The sequence below is a fragment of the Pinus tabuliformis genome, chromosome 4_1 (genome assembly GCF_031772625.1).
Source record: "Pinus tabuliformis cultivar Carrire ecotype Pingquan chromosome 4_1, CPIR1, whole genome shotgun sequence".
NCBI classification, from domain to species: Eukaryota; Viridiplantae; Streptophyta; class Pinopsida; order Pinales; family Pinaceae; genus Pinus; species Pinus tabuliformis.
In genome coordinates this window covers 349,171,827-349,191,656 of record NC_142303.1, presented here as the reverse complement: position 1 = coordinate 349,191,656, position 19,830 = coordinate 349,171,827, and the positions used below count along the sequence as shown (strand labels likewise).

The window sequence follows — 19,830 nt, the reverse complement described above, 5'->3', positions numbered from 1 at the left end:
CGCTCCTACGAAGCCAAAAAACATTGTGTAGTCTTTTTAAAAATTTGCATAACTTTGGTTTGAAAATTTATTTTGAAGGAGTTCAGAGGGCATAGTGAAGCATAATTATCATTAATTGATGCCCCAAAGAAAGAAAATGGAAACACCTAGTAAGCAACTTGCAAGCTCCACTATGACACATGAAGAAGAGGAAGAAATGCAACATGATATATCAAAATTACAAGATCAACTGCAACAAATTTCGCTCTCGCAAAAAGTAACAAAAAATGAAGTGGAAGCCATTATGAATGTTAAGATAGATGGTATAAAAAGGGACATGGTAGTTTTGAATGATGGTTTAAAATTAGACATGGAAGCAATGATGAATGTCAAGGTAGAAGGATTGAAAGAAGGTTTAGCAAAGTTGCTAGAAGAAAGGCGTCCCATTGGTGACAAGGAAATCCATGAAAATCATGATGAAGATAAAATAAATATCAATCACGATTTTAGAGACTCCCATATGGGGTTTAAGAACCACCACATTTCAAATATAGAGATGAGGAAGTTTGATGACAAGGATCTTGTAACTTATATACTAGAGATGGAGTAATATTTTGATCTACAGGATGTGCAACCCTCACAAAAGGTACGTATTGCATATTTATATTTAGAACACAATCAATTTATATGGTATAGATGGCTTTGTTCTCGTAAACCACTTGTCACCTGGTCAATTTTTACGGAGGAAATGATAGCACATTATGAAGATACAAAGAGCAACACCTTCTTTAGCCAATTGATAAATATCAAACAAAAGGGTTCAATGGCGGAACACATTGAAGACTTCCAAAAATTGAATATTAGGGTAACCGATATTCGAGAGAAGCATAGGATTGATGTCTTCATAGGGACTGTGAAAGATAAAATCCAACATGAGGTTTGCCTTTGGGAACCTAATTCATTGGAGAGGGCATTCATGGTGGCAAGAAATGTTGAAAGAAAAATTATGGCAATAAGGAAGACTACCAATCATAACTATAAAGATGGTAGTGTTACTGGTACTAGTCTTCCACAATTTACAAGGTTGACACCACAAAATTTGGAGGAAAAAAGAGAAAAAGGGCTTTGTTACAGTTGTGATAGAAAATACAGTAAAGGTCATAAGTGTGCTATGAAAAAATTATTTTACATAGATTGTGAAGAGGAGGAAGAAAAGGGAGAAAGAAACATCAAAAGAGGAGGCTATACTCTGGGAATCAACCCCAGCGAAAGAAGAAATGAATCCGACCATATCTTGTAATGCATTGGCAGGAATTACCACTCCTTAGACTCTCAAGATAGAAGGACATATCAAGAAGAAAAAGGTAATAGTGTTGATTGATTCAGGTAGTACCCATAATTTTATTCATTGTAAGATAGCAAAGGAATTAAATTGCTTCCTATATCCAGCACCAAATTGTCAAGTGATGATCGCAAATGGAGGAACCATCAATTTCTCTGGAAAGTGCCATAATATCAAGCTATCCATGGGAGAATATGAATTGAATAGTCCAGTGCTTTCCATTCTAATGGGTGGTGATGATGTTGAACTAGGAGTCTAATGGTTACAATCTTTGGGTACGGTAGCTTTTAATTTTCAAGCATTTTTCTTGAAATTTTGTTGGGAAGGAAAGGATGTTGAATTAAGGTGTATTGCAAGGAAACTAGGAAAGATAATCAACTCTAATAGCCTTGGCCCTCATCACCAACACCACATAGAACCTCAACAGGAGTAGTGACTGAGAGCTTGGGCCTAACCCTAACCCAAGGCCACATGTATTACACCGGACCCTATTTTATGGATGTAGAAGTCGATGCATGGGGGGCGGGATAAAGGCCCTAGACCATTGCCATATACGAGCCCACAATACTAGGCAGAGGTGCAAACAGAGGGCGGCGGGGCTCTAGGCCCTAGCCCCAAGTCCTATGACTATCCCATCAAACAATGGTGGATCACTGCAGGTTCTAAATTGGAGTGTGCAGGAGTTAAGGAATTTCCCCGGTCCTGTGGGTAACCACCGATGTAATGTTAGGGAGCTACTCCGATGGGGGTGGGCAGTTAGCCTCGACCCCCAGTCGCATGGCCCATGTGGCTAGATTATTTCATACTAGGTTTATTGGGCAATTTAAGTATCCAAAAAATTGCACCTTCGGGGGGTGAATTTGTCGCCTTCGTAGCAGAAAACAAGGTGGAATTTTAGGACAATTAAACTCTTGGTCCGATTTTTAGGACAGATAACAATAAAAACTACATGGAGAGCTTGTAGAGCCATATCTTTGTGATTCTTTATCCTTTTGGAGCTCAAGAAGAGTTTACATAGGGGTTTGTGGTCATTCTGAATCTAATGGTGACCTCTATTTTCTGATTTGAGCACATTTAAAGGAAGCTTTCGCAGGTTCAAGTTTATGGGTTTATGGATCAATCAGTGTTTTGGAGGAGTTATTGAAGGTGTTTGAGAATAGAGAAGGCCTTGTAGGGGTTTTCTTACCTTAAAATGTTTACTCCAGTAGTTTTTACTTATAGGGTTCATCTCATTTATTCTTTTCTCACTATGTCTGGTTGAGGAAAGTTTTATATTTATCCTTCAATGTGGAATTGAAGTGCTTATATGCTCATGTATGCTCATTTTCAGATGGGGTACAGGGTCTTTGTAGGAGACACTTTGTGTTGTTGATGCTTTCAAGACTGAATGTAGGTTGTCATGATGTTTATGTGAGAGTTGTTTGTAGGAGAATATTTCCCTGAAGGGGAAATAACCACATGTTTTATCAATAAACTTTTGTGTACTCATTTTCCAGTCAATATATGGAGCATTCTAGCTATGTTGGCAAGCTCGAAGATATAGCCCAGGAGGGGTGAACTCTGTCACCAAATCCTTTGTTCTACTCTTCATGAATTCTCGTATGAGTTATGTGATGTTGTGTTGCTTATGCTTAAGTTTAGATGTAAAAACTAACTCATAACTTGAAGAGACCTTTTGGAAAACCCGTTTTGTGTTAAGACCCATTTTTCCTTGCAAAGCACTAGAGAACGATCCCTTCTTTTAGGAGGAGGAAATTAACCTCCTCCTCCATTTTCATATCATTAATTAAAGATACCTCAAATCCAAATTGTTTCCTCCCTAACCTTAGGTAAATCCAATTGGCCTTGTCATAAGCCTTTGATAAATCAAGTTTTAACACCATAGCCTTTAAATGCCTTAATCTTATGATGTGAATGTCGCTTTGAGAAACCAAAATAACTTCATGAATGTATGGACTAGCTAGGAAAACAAATTGTCTTGAATAAAGGTTTGTCACCTATTTGCTAAAACCTTTTCCACTATCTTATACATACTATTGCACAAATATATCAGACAAATATCCTCAAATGAGGATGGGTTATTTGATTTTCGAATAAGAGCATTGTGAACATTCTTCCATGCAACCTTGTATCTTCTACCACTAGAAGAAAATTAATTTCCAATAATTCTAGAAAATACATAGAGAAATCCATAGTTAAATTGTCTCGACTTGGAATTTTATCCTTCTAAAAATTACAGAGAGTGGCTTTTAATTCCTCTAGAGACCTCTTCAATCAATGGCATTATATCCTCTTTGAAGATGAAAGTAGTGAAGTATTGTGTCAGTCTGATAACCTTTGCAATTGAAATCCTCTTCTCACATTAAAAATATTGTGAAAATGTTCCACCCCTATTGTAGCCAATTCTTCAAATTCAATTAAATCCCCCCATCTAACTTCAAAATCTTACATAGTATTAATATCTCTCCTTCCCTTCGTAGATTGATAAAAATAATCAAAGTTCTCATCACAATTTTCCAACTAAGGAATCCTAGCTTTTAGCCTCCAAGTAGCCATTTTGTCTCATAAATTACTGCTTTTTTTCCAAATTCGTAATTTCTAATTTAGTTTGTTTGAACAAAAATCCCATTCCATGTGATTCATAGATTCTAGCTAGAGATTCTTTCACATCTACCAAATTATGCCCATCTTTTTTGTTTTTGCATAATCTCAAATATTAATTTTCCTTTTAATTCTTTTAAAATTATCTTAACACTATAAAGCAACTAATCTAACTCCACTACCATCTTGTCATATGGCCTCCAAAGTCTCTTAACCAAATCGATAAACTCCTCCTCCTTTATTGTTAACACTATTCCTTATAGGAACCACCTTCAAAGTACCTAGAAAATGATCTAATTCATCTGCAGAACAAATTCATTATGGAAATATCATAGAGTCTTATGGCATTCCCTCCAATATTAAAAATTGATCTCAACTTTTTTCTTCTCAATTCTCACTCACCCACATATTTTTTCGTGTTAGTTTTAGCTTAATAATCATATTGAAGTGTTTAATCCCACTCATAATCATCAACAAAAAGCGTACATAGAGGCCAATATTTCTTGGAGAGCCAAAATTCTTATTTCTCAATTAAGGACTAATTCTCATCAACTCCATTGTGCAACAGGTGCTAGAAAAGGGCAAAAGAAGTGTGGGAGGAAGGAGTATGTATTTTTTGTTCTTCCGGAAAAAGTGGAAACATAAAAACATTTCATATTAGAATGTGAGGCCTTCAAAGACAACATGGAAAATTATGCAGATATTCTAGTAGCTAGCTATTGGGATAATCTATTCAACGAGGGGTTTGTCGAGACGCTGAGAGCATGTATTGTGAGGCTTCACACGAAAAGGGCTGAATACAACAATCAAATGAAGAAGCAATCTGTCCCATACGCTATCTTTAACCTCTTAGACATTAAAATAATTTATTTATTTCTTTCCGTATAAATCAACATGAAATACACTCTCATTTTTAAAAACAAATTAGGCAATTTTATGTTTTCTTAGAGATTTTGATTTCTCCAACTTTATCCATAGTATTTCAAATTATAATTTAAATAAAATAATTATATTACCAAATTCTACAAGATGACCCAGAAACATAAAAATTTGCTTGCTTTTTCGTAAGAGTTACAAATGGGTTTTACACGTATTAGATGCGTAATTCATCTCAAAGTCAATTTGTGTGTCAGATTTGAGAAGTGCACGGCCGGAGCTGGCATCAGGGTCCCATGTAATGGGTCAACATTTCATATATTGAACATAACTTTGTCGATGTTGACCATTAAGGTAATTTCAAATAATCTTGAGAGTATTTTTTTTTTAATTATCTTAAAATTCTATTACTTTAAAATTATAGTTAAAAAAATTAATTTTAAAATAAATGGAAGATAATTATATGTATAACTTAAAATAAAACAAAATTCGCATAAACTTCCAGATTAGTGGTCTATTACCATATAACCTGTCTACCTGACAGCCATGCTAAAAGCTATTAAACATTACAAAATTAAACCGGGATAAAACATTTAAAAAAAAATAATATATTTAAAAAGGTTTACAAGATACGAAAGGAAACATTACATGATAAAACATAAATAAAAAAATAAAAATAAAAAATAAAAAATAGTTTTATTTGAAAAGGTTTACAAAATACAAAATGGATTAAACATTAAAAGAACGAACTTCAGTTTTTATTTGAAAAAGTTGGGCTATTTCATTTTTTCATTGTTTTAATGAGAAAAAGAAAATCCAGATGTAAAATGTTTGTTTTTTTTTTCAATTTTATATACCAAAAATCGAAAATACATTATGAATACAAAACCAATCATAATTAAGTGCGATTGATACATTCTCGTAATTGGATGGGAGCGATGGGTCTGGTTAGGGTTTGGCGGTGGCAGCGCGGATTCTGGGAGGTTCACACAGAGCACAGATGAGGACAGAATAGAGACCGAGGTTACAGTTGCAGACAGTTGCGTTTTCATGGATTGCGGGCTCGGTGTTTTGGAATAGGGCTTCGTTGGACAACTTGCTGCCATTGCTGTCGTTTTTACCTCTTGTTTTTACCCAAACCATGGATAATCCAGAGGAACTGGTGGACTTAGACCCGGCCTTAGAAGACATATTATCGATGTGGGGTAAGGACACATCTGCCAAAAACGTGGAACAGTTTTTTGGGGTTAAAAAACATAATGGAACGGATTACCCTCCACTGGTGGACTTTCCCCCTTTTTTACATCATGGTGGACCAGATGTTGCAGTGGATGTTTCGGCTCCTAATCAGGGGGTCTCTGGCAGAAATAAGGAGAGAGATGCGGCGGAAGATCTGAAAACTGGTGCTACTCATTCGGCGGACAAGGTGGCTGCGTCTCATAGTGATATAGCTCGGCCGGTTTCTCCTGAGGAGTGCGGGGGTTTTGAAGATGTTCTGAGAAAGAAGGGAGAGAAGAGGAAGGCTCAAAAATCGATAGGGTCTCAAAATCTGGAGGGAAACCTTGTATTAGGTATGGAAGTATCAATTGATGAAACCCTTACGGTTGCAGACTGCACTATTGTTGGCCGGGCAAGAGGAAAGAGGTTCTCTCCAGAGGATCTTCAGTTATGGGGAGAAGATCGCTTCATAAATGATAACCCCTTACGTTTTGAGGCACAATGTCTTGTAAAAGGCTGGTTTCTGTTCAGATTTGAAGTAAAGGAAGCAGCCGACTGGGTCCTGGAGAAAAATTGGTACATTGGGAACATTCCAGTGCTGATGAAATGCTGGACCCCCCTCTTTGATGCCATTAAGGAAAATACTGAAGTCTTCCCAGTTTGGATTCGGGCGCCGGGCCTCCCGTTTTTTCTATGGACAGAGGCCGTTTTCAAATCCATTGGTAATCGACTGGGATCTTACTTGGAGGCGGATATGACATTCAGGGAAACAAAGATCAGGGCAACGGCGCGCATCCTGGCAAATATTGATTTGAGTAAGGGTCTGGCGCAAACGATTACTCTTCAGTATAAGGATTATATTTATGAACAATTTCTGGATTACGAACGCTTGCCATTCCGCTGTCATATATGTCATGCTCCTGGCCACCTTGCCAAGGAGTGCCCAGTGCACAGAAGACAGAGGCGTTTCAGAAGAAAAAATGGTCAGAGAACAAACAGAAACTCCTATGCAAAGACTTCTCAGGAAAAGAATGGCTCGACGCCTCTGTCCGAGATCGGTATGGACTCCGGCGGCCTTCGAGATGGGGTTTTCTCTGTGGAGGAACAGAAATTCGAGGGAGCACAAGACAAGGACCCCCATCCAAATGCTGAAGGGAAGGAAGTCGACCGGAGCTTTTCGCCTGAACCTATTACACCTTGCGAGGCGGAAATGGTAAAGTGCACAAATCCTCCTATTTTGACTACACGAAACCATATTAAAACAAATGTATCCACGCATGATATTCAATTAGTTTCTGTTACACATCCTATTAATCATTCTGTGGAAGGGATACCCCCAGCGCCTGCCCCTGTTATAGAACCCCTTTATGCGGATAAGGGCTCTTTCAATCTAAAATGTGATAAAAACTGGCCTCCTCTCACCCCTCCGACACAATGTGCTCCTTGTCCCTATAACCTCAGATCTATGGGGTCAAAGACTGAGCAGGTTGGGGCCCCTGGTGGCCTTGGTCAGACTGGATTGATCAAGGGCAAGCGGGGTAGAAAATCAGACATTTCAAAAGCTAAGTTAAAAGCTAAAATCGATGTGGCGGATGGGAAGCAGTCCTCAATACCTGGGGTACTTAGAGCAGTACAAACCCCTGAACAGGTTAAAAAATGATCTTTTCTTCATGGAATTGCAGGGGCTTAGCCAGCAAGCCCAAGAAACTGGCTTTAAGGGAATGGCTTCAAACCTCAAAAACAGACATCCTTTTCCTTCAAGAAACCTTGGGGAAAGGACAAACGGTGGAATTGGTGCTGAAAACATTGATGCCAGGATGGTCCTTCTCTGCTATTGATTCCTCAGGCCATTCGGGGGGCCTAGCCATAGGCTATAGAGAAGGAAAAATAAAATGTTTAAACATGTGGGGATTGAAGAATGTTATGGGAATGGAAGTAGTCTGCCCAGATTTTCCTACATCCTTTCAGGTTGTAAATATTTATGGCCCATGTCAAGGGAGGGAACATTTCTGGACAGATTTGTTGTCAAAATCTTTGATGAACAAGCCCTTGATGGTTGTGGGTGGGGACCTTAATTTTTCTTTGGGCAGAGCAGAGGCATGGGGTCCCTCAGCTAGGGAGGATCCCCTGACGGACTTCTTCTTCCAAGCCCTTACAGATAATAAACTCATCGATCCAATCCCGATTAATTTAAAGCCTACTTGGAGAAATAGACGAGCCGGGGAGGACAGGATTGCAAAAAGGCTAGATCGGTTTCTGCTTTCTGAAGGCTTTATAACAAGAGTGCCTCTTTTTCGGCAATGGATTGACGAGATCGGGAATTCTGATCATTTCCCGATTTTTTTGGATCTCTCTTTCCCCCCCCCAAAGCCTCCTGCACCTTACAAATTTAATTCCTCATGGCTGCAAGAAACTTCTTTCATCAATCTTTTTAAATCCACATGGATCCATCCTGACAGAATTACAAATGACTGTAAGAGTTTCTTATTTATGGAAAATCTGAAGAGATTAAAGAAAGCAACCATCTCTTGGGCAAAAGAAAGACAAAAACAGCAAAATGAAGATCTGTTAAAAATCAGGGAGGAATTGAAGTCATTGGAAAGCATTGATGCAGATGGATACTCCACGCAGGACTCTAAGGACCGAATCCTCTCTCTGGAAAAAGCCCAAAATCAGATCCTTCTAGCAAAGGAAGAGGAATGGAGACTGAAGAGCAGAGCAATATGGCTAAAATCAGGAGATGAAAATACAAGTTTTTTCCATAACTATGCAAAAGGGAGGAAATCTGCTAACACAATTTGGAGCCTTAAAGATGAGGAAGGTAGGGTGGTAAAAACTTTCTCAGAACTTTCGGGCTTGGGTCAGAGACACTTCCAAATAACCTTTTCTAATTCAGGAGAGGCCACAATAGCTGAGGTTATGAGGACAGCTCACTGTTTTCCTAGTTTCCTGGAGGAGGATGAAGCAGCTGAGCTCTCAAGCCCTGTCACCAAGGAGGAGGTTGAGGCGGCAATGAAAAGCATGGGTAAGGACAAAAGCCCTGGTCCGGATGGTTGGACTATTGAACTGTTCCTTCATTTTTTTGATCAGATAGGGTCTGATATCACTGAAGTAGTGGAGGAATCGAGGTTGAAAGGGGAAATATACAAACCCTTTAATTCAACCTTCATCGCTCTGATTCCTAAAAAAGACGAGCCGGAGACCTTTGAAGACTTTAGACCCATATCTCTTTGTAACTGCATTTACAAAATCATCGCCAAAGTGGTAGCAACAAGACTTGTTCCAATTCTGTCCAGAAATGTCTCAATGGAACAATTTGGCTTTTTGGACGGCAGACAAATACATGAGGCGATTGGTGTCGCCCAAGAGGTTCTTCATAGCATCAAACAAAAGAAGAAGAAAGGAGTAGTCCTTAAAATAGACCTTTCAAAGGCATATGATCGTATCAATTGGCTATATATCAGATTGCTGCTCACTCATTTGGGCTTTGACTACTCTTTCACCAGCTGGATTATGGGATGCATTACCAATGTGAGTTTTGCTGTGCTGATCAACGGAGCGGCATCCCCTTTTTTTAAAAGCCAAAGGGGTCTCAGACAAGGGTGCCCCTTATCCCCGCTCCTCTTCCTGATTGTGGCAGAAGGTCTTAGTAGACTGATCCACAAAGCCAGAAGGTCAAACAAGATAAAAGGTATTGAGGTGGCCTTAAACCTCTATATCACCCACCTGCTCTTTGTTGATGATATTCTGATTTTTTCTAATGGATCTTATGACGAACTCAAGGAATATAAAATTATTATTGATCTATTTATGAAAGCTACAGGAATGCAGATAAACTATGGAAAATCACAAGTGTGTGTTGCAGGATTTAATAGGAGAGAATGCAATACAATGTCCGATCTTTTCCCTTTCCATTTACAGCCCTTGGCCTCTCCTTTTAAATACTTGGGCTTCTGGTTAAAACCGGATGCTTACAGAAATGAGGACTGGAATTGGCTCATATCAAAGATTGAAACAAGAATATCCCATTGGAGCTTTAGATGGCTTTCGAGAGCAGGAAGAATGACACTTCTAAAATCTGTCTTATTGGCCATTCCTGTTTATTGGGCTGCTCTAACTTGGATCCCAAAGGGCATAATGGAGAAGATTAGAAGGCTCTGTAGCAGATTTTTATGGGCAGGCTCAAATGAAAAATCTGTTCTCCCTTGGGTGGCCTGGGACAAGATTGCCAGACCAAAGGAGTGGGGCGGATGGGGTATCAAGAGACTACCAGAATTCAGCCTTTCATTGGCAGCAAAATCTGGTTGGAGACTTATCACAATGGAAAACCTTTGGACCCGGGTGATCAAAAGAAAATATATTGATCCTACCCCCCTGGAAGAATGGATCAGAAGTCAGGAGAAGAAGACGAAACAGTCCTCAGTAATATGGAAGGCAACAATTGAAGCTTTCTCAGTGATAGAACAGGGCTTGGCGTGGAAAGTGGGCAATGGGAATAATGTCAAAATTGGTAGGGATCCTTGGGTTGGCTGTAACGAATCATTTGCCCTCTCCCCTGGCCTCTTGAGACATCTGGGAAGTAGAGGTATTTACACTGTAAATCAAGTGGAGAAAGTGGGTCAGTCAAACATATGGGGACAGGCATGGAAAAGTGCCGAAGACCTTGGATTAAATATTAGATGGCATCCTGAATGGTCCTCGTATGTTGAAGAACTCCATCGCTCCCATGTTAGAATAATTAATGAACATGACAAGCTGATGTGGGCTCATGGGAAAACAGGAAATTATTTTCCAAAAGAGGGTTACTCTTTCCTGATGGAGAAGAAAGGATGGTTTGCTGCGGAGTGGTGGTCGAAAAACTTATGGAAACTTAAATGTCCTTTGAAATCCAGGATCTTTCTATGGTGTATGCTGAAGAGGAAAATCCCAACATGGGACACTCTTCAGTCCAGATTCTTCATAGGGCCGGGGAGATGTCCTCTCTGCAAGGCGAATGAGGAAACTATTAACCATCTTTTCACAACCTGCGCTGTTTCCTTAAAAATTTGGGGAGAGATAACAGATCTGTTAAAAATAAAAGACCACTGGGGACACGCTCCATTAGAAGATGCGTGGAGAAATTGGTGGAACAACCACCCCGATGGTAACCTTCGAAACCTCCCCCCAATCTTTTTCTGGGGTGTATGGCTTGCAAGGAATAAGAGCATATTTCAAGACCAGGCCATAACTACAACAACAACTGCATCAACCTGTGTGGCCATATACACTTCTATCCCTCCTCCTGAACCAAAAAGTGCACAAAATCGAAACAGTCCTCCAGCGATAAAGGAAGGTTCTCCCTGGGCTTTCTTCGACGGTGCTTCCCAAGAGAACAGGGCAGGTGCTGGATTATGTATTCATTTGAACCACGATCAGTCATTTAAAGCTTCTGTGGGTCTGGGTCAAGGATCAAATAATTATGCAGAAATGTCTGCACTACGTCTCCTCATGTGCTGGGCATTAAAAAAGAATATTTTGTCCATTCAAATCTTTGGTGACTCCATGAACGCTGTCAAATGGGTTAATGGCAATTCCATGTGTCAAAACCAGATATTGAAGACTATCCTAGATGATATAGTTTCTCTAAAATCTCATTTTAATAACTGTTCTATTTGCCATATCTACAGAGAACACAATGCATCAGCAGACCAGCTTTCAAAAAAAGGCCTTCAGCAAGCGACGGGGAGTTGGTTTATTGAAGAAACAAGTCAGGGCCAGGTTACCACATCACAGATGCCTCCTTTTGCTCCGCCTCTTTGATGGTTTTTTCCTAAAACATCTCACAGCTGAAACTCGGTTATGCTCTACGGTCATCTTCTTTCCATGGTGTCGTTTTCAGGAGGGCAGCGTTCATTATATCAAACACAGAATATGCTGAAACAGAGTTTTTTCATGCATCCTGTACAATCATAAAATGCTGTAACAGTTTCTTTTTGATCCTGTCATTCTTTCCATGGTGTCGTTTTCAAGAGGGCAGCGTTCATTATATCAAACACACAATATGCTGAAACAGAGTTTTTTCATGCATCCTGTACAATCATAAAATGCTGCAACAGTTTCTTTTTGATCCTGTACATTCATAAATTGCTGAAACAGGTTTTCTTTTTGATCCTGTACAAGCTGATACAGTATATTCGTGACTGTTTATATGTCCAGTGAAGGAGGCCGCATAGTCATGAAGAAGTTTTCTGTATGGATTTAGAGAATCTGAACATATAAATTCGCTTACTATCGACAGTTTCAGATTCCTCTGTTTCTGTTTTTTACTCTTGGTTTTGTAAATTGGAGGTTGACTACGGGTCCCTCTTTCTCACTGCTCACAGATCTAAAATAGTGAACAGACCAATCAGTTTAGAAACCATCTCTTGGTGGTTAGATGATGATCTTCCGAAATATGTAACTTTTTATACCATTAATAAAAAGTTTCGAATTTTTTCTCCGGAAAAAATAATTAAGTGCGATTATTAAATCTGGGAGTTATATCCTTATGCTTGAATTTTAAGCAAAGAGAATGTTGTTGGAATATTAATTCCAACTGCTGTGCAGCAGCAACAGCTGTTTTACTTTATTCATTTGTCTTTATCCGGCGCCCCACACTTTTCCCCCGATCTGTTAAATCACCGCTATTACCATCTTTTCACCGTTTGCTTGTTTGTGTTCCCAAAGGAGGAGGAAGATCAGATCTGGGCTCTGCGCCATAACAGCTCACCAAACAACATTAAAGAAGAAGCATGGCCGAGAAGGAAAGTACCAGCCGCAACACTTATCAGTCTTGGGTTTCAGCACAACCGACTCAAGAAATACAGCAAGAAATCAAATCTGTTAATTATGAGCAGCAGATATTTCATCAGCAAGTTAAGGCGGTGAAGAACCTTTCCTGCACTATAAATAGAAACAGAAACAGAAGTAAAATATATGTGTGAAAGAGAAAGATAGAGAGCAGAGGAGAGCACGCAGCAGCGTGAGTATAGTTTTCTGTTAGTGAATATGGAAACGCAGCACACAACAGTGTTAAGAGTTTAGCAATATAGCGCAGCAGCGCTGGAATGTAATTTCTGTGTTTTTAAGAAAGAATGTGCAGCAGCATGAGCTCACATGAATGAAGCCATTTTGCACAGCAGTGCTGAAATTTTATGAGATAGTTGTTGTGTGGAACTGAAGCGTTCCTGATGTAATCCCTCTGTCAAGAGGAAGATACTTTTCAGCATAGTTTGGTGAATCCCTCTGTTGAGAGGAAGATGCTCTTTAGCATAGATTGTAAATCCCTCTGTTAAGAGGAAGATGTTTTATAACAGCAGTTGTGGAAATCCCTTTATGTGAGGAAGACTTAGTTTTATCAATTAGTTTACTTTCATAAATAGAAATTCCTTTCTGTGCGTTTCTGTTTCACCAAAAGTTATTTCGTCAAAACTTTTAGTTGCTAAAACAGCTCGTAACTCAAAAAATACTTGACGTCAAAATTTTTACGTTGCTGAAACACCTGTTTCAGCAACTGAAAAAAAACTGTGTTGCTGAAACACCGTTTCCAGCAAATGAATTTTTCTGTTTTTCTGAGTTAAAAACAGAGTATTTTCCTGTGTCAAAACCAGAATGTTATTTTGATTAGTTTGTGATCCTGAGGCAAAGTGGAGTATTATTTTATGCTCGGTTTTTGTGTTTTTGAATTATCAGAAAACAGAGTATTACTCTATGTTCATATTTTTGTTGTTTCGGAATTTATCAGAAAATTCTGAACAGTGGAAACAGAGGATTTTTCCACTGTATTCTGTTTGGAATAACCAGAAATTCCCGACATGGTATCAGAGCTAGTCCAGGCTCTTTGAAGGCGTTAAAGAAGCTGAAGGAAGATTTCTTGCAACAGCAACTTCTCCAGCAGCGTGAAGACTCAGCCAAGAAAAATATAAGGTATTTCTCAAGAATTTCTTTTGTGTTGCTGTTGAAGAAACAATCAGTTATTTTAAAATACTCAGTCAAATGGCAAGGTCAAAGAAGAAAGTCACCAATCCTGCTAAGAATGTGTCTCCCTCTACTCCCAAAATAGAAGACAATCAACTTGAAAGCATTCTATTTGAGGCTTCAAGACTTAATGGAAATTTTGATATGTGGGAAATAAAAATGATGACTGTCTTACAGTCTCAAGGGATTGAAATTTGGGAATCAGTGATTGATGATAGCAAGATGGATAGAGAATCCAAGGAGTGCAATGCAAAAGCAGCAAATACAATTTTGGATGGGCTGCCTGATTCTTTAAAGAAGAATATAGGAAAATATTCATCAGCAAAGGATATATGGGACAGACTTCATGACCTTCATGCAAAGGGAGCACTGACCACGACAATCAGTCAAGAAGGAAATTCTGAACCCATCATAGAAGCTGAAAATGAGAAGGTTGACCTCATCAAACTTCAAGTACAAGAAAGAGATGAAGAACTCGCCAAGCTTAAGAAGGAACTTGATCAAAGCAAAAGGAAGCATCATGAAGAAGTCATATCCATGACAAATCAGCTGAATAAAGCAAGGAAGCGGGAAGATATCTTGTCAAATCAAACTTGAACAAAGGCACAAGAGAGTGAACAAACTTGTAGAAGAGATTGGACAGTACAAGGTAGAGGTCTCCTCCCTTAAGTCTGAATTACAAGAAGCCAGGAAGCAGGCACAAGAAGCTGAGAAGAGAATGGAGAGCAGTCAAGCAAAAGATGAAGAAATCTCCAAAATGAAGACAGATATTATCTCTCTTAAAATAGTAGCAGCTGAAGCTACTTGTAGTAAGGAAGAAACTGAGAAACAACTTACAAAGAAGAATGATGAATGTGAAAAGTTAGAAGAAGAGATTGTCCTCCTCAGGAAGAAGGTTGAAGGGATGAACAAAATCATGAAGAGCTCTCAAGCCTTGGATGATATGCTCAGCTATCACAGATCTCCATATGATAAATCAGGACTTGGGTATGTAGGTGAACCCTCAAACAAGTATGAGGATGCCTTAAGCAAAGGAGATGTGAAGAAGCCAGAAAGAGATGGTGATGCTCCTAGTTCCAGCAAAGGCAAGGAGAAAAATGAAGGCTGCAATAGAAGAAATCATGCTCCAAGCATAAAACCAGCTCCAAGAAAAAATGTAGCTAATGGCAAAGAGGCAAGATGCAATGGTCATCAACAAAGGATCTCAAGGCAGCAAGGCTTCAGAAGTACATCAAGGAAACCTCCATCTCCTAGGTACCAAAGTTCATTTTTTGGTTATTGTTATGCTTGTTCAAACTTTGGTCATATGGCAAAAGACTGTAGAGCATTTCATGGAGATAGATGTTGTGGTTCCCGACAATCTCCAAGAAATAATTTCACAAGAAGAAATCATGAATTTTTATTCATGAACAATGTTGAATGTTTCAAGTGTCATAACATTGGGCATATGACACGTGACTGTAACTTGACATGGGCCTTTACACAAGCTAAACCCATGCAAAAGAAGAAAGTTACACAAGTATGGAGGAGGAAGAAAACACAGTCCGAAAGTCCCTTGAGCTCTCCAGCCGATCTAAGTTTCTTTTGAGAAGATTCTGCCAAAAGAAGATAATGCATACATTAAAGGGGAGCCTGTAATTTTTTTTTATCATTATTGCTGAACTGTATTAACAGTCATTCTTTGATAAAGATCTTCTTATAAGGAAGAGATATGGAATTAAATCTCCCATGACAACAGAGAAGGAGCAGGTTGCTGATATTCTGACCAAACCATTGGATCAGAAAAGTTTTGAGTTTTAAGGAAACTTCTGGATATGACTGATAACTCAGCAGTTGAAATTAAAAGGGGAGTGTTGGAATATTAATTCCAACTGCTGTGCAGCAGCAACAGCTGTTTTACTTTATTCATTTGTCTTTATCCGGCGCCCCACACTTTTCCCCCGATCTGTTAAATCACCGCTATTACCATCTTTTCACCGTTTGCTTGTTTGTGTTCCCAAAGGAGGAGGAAGATCAGATCTGGGCTCTGCGCCATAACAGTTCACCAAACAGCATTAAAGAAGAAGCATGGCCGAGAAGGAAAGTACCAGCCGCAACACTTATCAGTCTTGGGTTTCAGCACAACCGACTCAAGAAATACAGCAAGAAATCAAATCTGTTAATTATGAGCAGCAGATATTTCATCAGCAAGTTAAGGCGGTGAAGAACCTTTCCTGCACTATAAATAGAAACAGAAACAGAAGTAAAATATATGTGTGAAAGAGAAAGATAGAGAGCAGAGGAGAGCACGCAGCAGCGTGAGTATAGTTTTCTGTTAGTGAATATGGAAACGCAGCACACAGCAGTGTTAAGAGTTTAGCAATATAGCGCAGCAGCGCTGGAATGTAATTTCTGTGTTTTTAAGAAAGAATGTGCAGCAGCATGAGCTCACATGAATGAGGCCATTTTGCACAGCAGTGCTGAAATTTTATGAGATAGTTGTTGTGTGGAACTGAAGCGTTCCTGATGTAATCCCTCTGTCAAGAGGAAGATGCTTTTCAGCATAGTTTGGTGAATCCCTCTGTTGAGAGGAAGATGCTCTTTAGCATAGATTGTAAATCCCTCTGTTAAGAGGAAGATGTTTTATAACAGCAGTTGTGGAAATCCCTCTATGTGAGGAAGACTTAGTTTTATCAATTAATTTATTTTCATAAATAGAAATTCCTTTCTGTGCGTTTCTGTTTCACCAAAAGTTATTTCGTCAAAACTTTTAGTTGCTGAAACAGCTCGTAACTCAAAAAATACTTGACGTCAAAATTTTTACGTTGCTGAAACACCGTTGCTGAAACACCTGTTTCAGCAACTGAAAAAAAACTGTGTTGCTGAGTTAAAAACAGAGTATTTTCCTATGTCAAAACCAGAATGTTATTTTGATCAGTTTGTGATCCTGAGGCAAAGTGGAGTATTATTTTATGCTCGGTTTTTGTGTTTTTGAATTATCAGAAAACAGAGTATTACTCTCTGTTCATATTTTTGTTGTTTCGGAATTTATCAGAAAATTCTGAACAGTGGAAACAGAGGATTTTTCCACTGTATTCTGTTTGGAATAACCAGAAATTCCCGACAAATGTTGCAGATTTATACACTCTGCTGAGAAGAAAATTTATGCACTGATAATGTTGGGAGTGGAGCTTATCTTCGGTCACGTGTCTTGCACAGAGACGGTAAGCAATGGCGTTATGTTTGGCTCCTTCATGTTAGAAAATGACTCAAACTGATGTTGTGATCTGTACCACAAGAACGCCGAATTTCCTCAACCTGATCAACAACTTCCTCCATATCCGGCCGGTCATCCCTCTCTGACGCCACGCATCTGAAGGCTAGCTCTGCAACTGCGCTTACCATTATTCTCACCTCTTGATTTGCTTCAATTTCTAGCTGTGGATAGATTAGTTCATCCAAAGCTCCTTCCTGAATCTTTGTTATAGCCAAGTTAGCAAGGTTGATTTCTCCTCTCTTCCGATTTATGTCCATTGCTAGTTTGGCAGAGATAATCTCCAGCAAAACAACCCCGAAGCTGTAGACATCGGATTTCTCCGTCAGATGATAGCATTGATAGTACTTTGGGTCAACATATCCTGGTGTGCCTTGTGGGATCGTAGTGACATGTGAGACATCTACAGGCACAACCCTGCAAAGCCCAAAATCGCACAATTTGATATCTGAATTCTCGTCGAGGAGAATATTAGAGGTTTTTACATCTCTGTGTAATATAGGCGGATCAAGGGCGTGAAGGAAAGCCAGCGTCTCAGCAGTTTGAATAGCAATCTTCAAACGAGTATTCCATTGCAATCCCTTGGGATTTTTGCGATTGCCATGGAGATGATCGGCCAGGGTGCCATTTGAGAGATATTCGTATACAAGCAGCAGTTCTGGACTGTCTAGAGGAGTGCAGCCATAAAGACGAACGACATGTGGATGGTTCAACGTCGAAAATATTTTCACCTCGTGGATGAACTGCTCCAGTCTCCTAAAGTTATCCTGATAAAGTCTCTTTACGGCCACAAGTCTTCCGCCCCAAAGTTTACCCAGATAGACTGCCCCGAACCCTCCAACGCCAAGTTCGTTCTCCTTGTGGAAGCAATTTGTAGTCTGACGAAGTTCTTCGTAAGAGAATATTGGTAAATTGCCCATTTCGAGCTCACTCAAATCTCTAGGAAGAACGCCGTCAGCAGGAGGTTTTCTGTTGTTTAGATAATATGCCATGAACAGTCCCGCTGTAAGAGCAGCTCCTCCAATGAAGCAACCTGCGGTGGAATGAAGAGATTGATCTCTCAATGCAATTATCGGCAAACCCCTAGGGGAATAACAGAAACCAACTCACGGTAGCGATAAAACGGAGAAACATAGGAGGAAGAAATAATAAATTCACCTAGTATTATAATGGCTTTCTTTCGAGGACCTGTAACACAACCGTAACGTGTATCAGGAATAAAAGGAAGTATTCATATCTACATCTAATAAGATTGCTTTCACTTCAGAATATACACCTATTGATATTAATGTTCTACATCTAATAAGATTGCTTTCACTTCAGAATATACACCTATTGATATTAATGTGAATGAAGATGAGCCATATAGTGTTACCTATAACAACCCCATTTCTTTGGTCCCAAACATTAAATTTATAACACCTTAACTAAACTAGCGGTTCCAAGTGGTTTTGCTGGAATTTAAGATAAAGCATACCATGCCGGGGGCATTTGTCAGTACGGGGTCCATCGTTGCAATAGCAAAGGAACGGAGGAGTCTCAGTTGAAACCGAAGCGTTGTAACCGCATATTCCATGACTTGCTGCGCATGAGCTACAGCTCTTATCATCTTTGGGAACTGAAGCTTCTTGTATTAATGCCCCATACACTGGTAGTTGTTCCACAGAACACCTCGAAGTCAAATTGCCCTTCTCGTACGAGTAATAGACAGTAGCATTACATTTCGGGAGATCTAGTTGATCTTGTTCCTTCCATTTGTAGACGTATAGAGTCAGGTTAGCTGCAGCCTTTAATGTGAAGACTGTGTCTGAAAATTCTGAAGACTGTATTGGATCATTAACGCTATGATTCTTCAAAAATTGACAATCCTGACCTCCGGTAATAAGTAGTGTAGCAGGAGGGATAAGCGCTAGTACTGTGTAATTCCGGCCACGAATCGGGATAACAGAAGTTGAGTTCTGCACACAGTTGATCTGTAAGCTAGGGACGCCGCATCCACGATTTCCTACACCAAAAGGGTACTGTATTTCCTTATTTCCACATTTATTGTTATTTTGACAACACTGATATTGCGCGTCAAAGCTCAAGGAGCAGAGGATTAGAGAGGTAACGATAAGGAAGAAGAGGTATTGAGGCAGGGAAGGAAGAAGGCGTTGAGATGAACAGATAATTCCATGAGGACAAGACGAAATGATAGGCATCGCATAAGCGTTGGGAACACAAAAGATTATAAGTGAAACAGAATAATTTAATTTAGTACAGAAATATATATTTCGGGAAACTCCTATTTCCAACCCCATACAAAAGTAAATGCACTCAGACGGCGAAAGTTATTTGCTTCCACGTCAAACAGCCTGTAAATGTACTCAGAGGGCGAAAGTTATTTGCTTGTAAATGTACTCAGAGGGCGAAAGTTATTTGCTTCCACGTTAGACAGCGTTTACTTTTCTATGGGGTTAAAAATAGGAATGGCTTAAGTAAATGCACTCAGAAAACGAAACCTATTTACGTAGCATGTCGGGCAGCGTTTACTTTTCTATGAGGTGCGTTTACTTTTCTATGGGTT

The 19,830-nt window shown here is 39.4% G+C and overlaps 1 protein-coding gene across 1 annotated transcript; it reads right to left on the bottom strand.

Moving 5' to 3' along the window:
• Positions 1-17,161: 17,161 nt before the first annotated feature.
• LOC149175713 (LEAF RUST 10 DISEASE-RESISTANCE LOCUS RECEPTOR-LIKE PROTEIN KINASE-like 1.2) lies at positions 17,162-19,522 on the bottom strand. The gene is made up of 3 exons (XM_089422942.1): positions 18,742-19,522; positions 18,423-18,452; positions 17,162-18,297 (listed from the first exon to the last, which is right to left on the bottom strand). Exons 1-3 carry the CDS (start codon positions 19,463-19,465, stop codon positions 17,243-17,245), a joined length of 1,809 nt encoding a protein of 602 aa, XP_089279068.1. The 5' UTR covers positions 19,466-19,522; the 3' UTR covers positions 17,162-17,242.
• Positions 19,523-19,830: the final 308 nt, after the last annotated feature.

What these genes read in the sequence shown, in the direction of transcription:
- LOC149175713 (XM_089422942.1), bottom strand. Translation starts at nt 19,465, where the DNA reads ATGCCTATCATTTCGTCTTGTCCTCATGGAATTATCTGTTCATCTCAA. An exon ending in TGACAAATGCCCCCGGCATG is followed by an intron (nt 18,453 to 18,741) that starts GTATGCTTTATC and finishes GTTGTGTTACAG; the next exon opens with GTCCTCGAAAGAAAGCCATT. An exon ending in GAAAGCCATTATAATACTAG is followed by an intron (nt 18,298 to 18,422) that starts GTGAATTTATTA and finishes ATTCCACCGCAG; the next exon opens with GTTGCTTCATTGGAGGAGCT.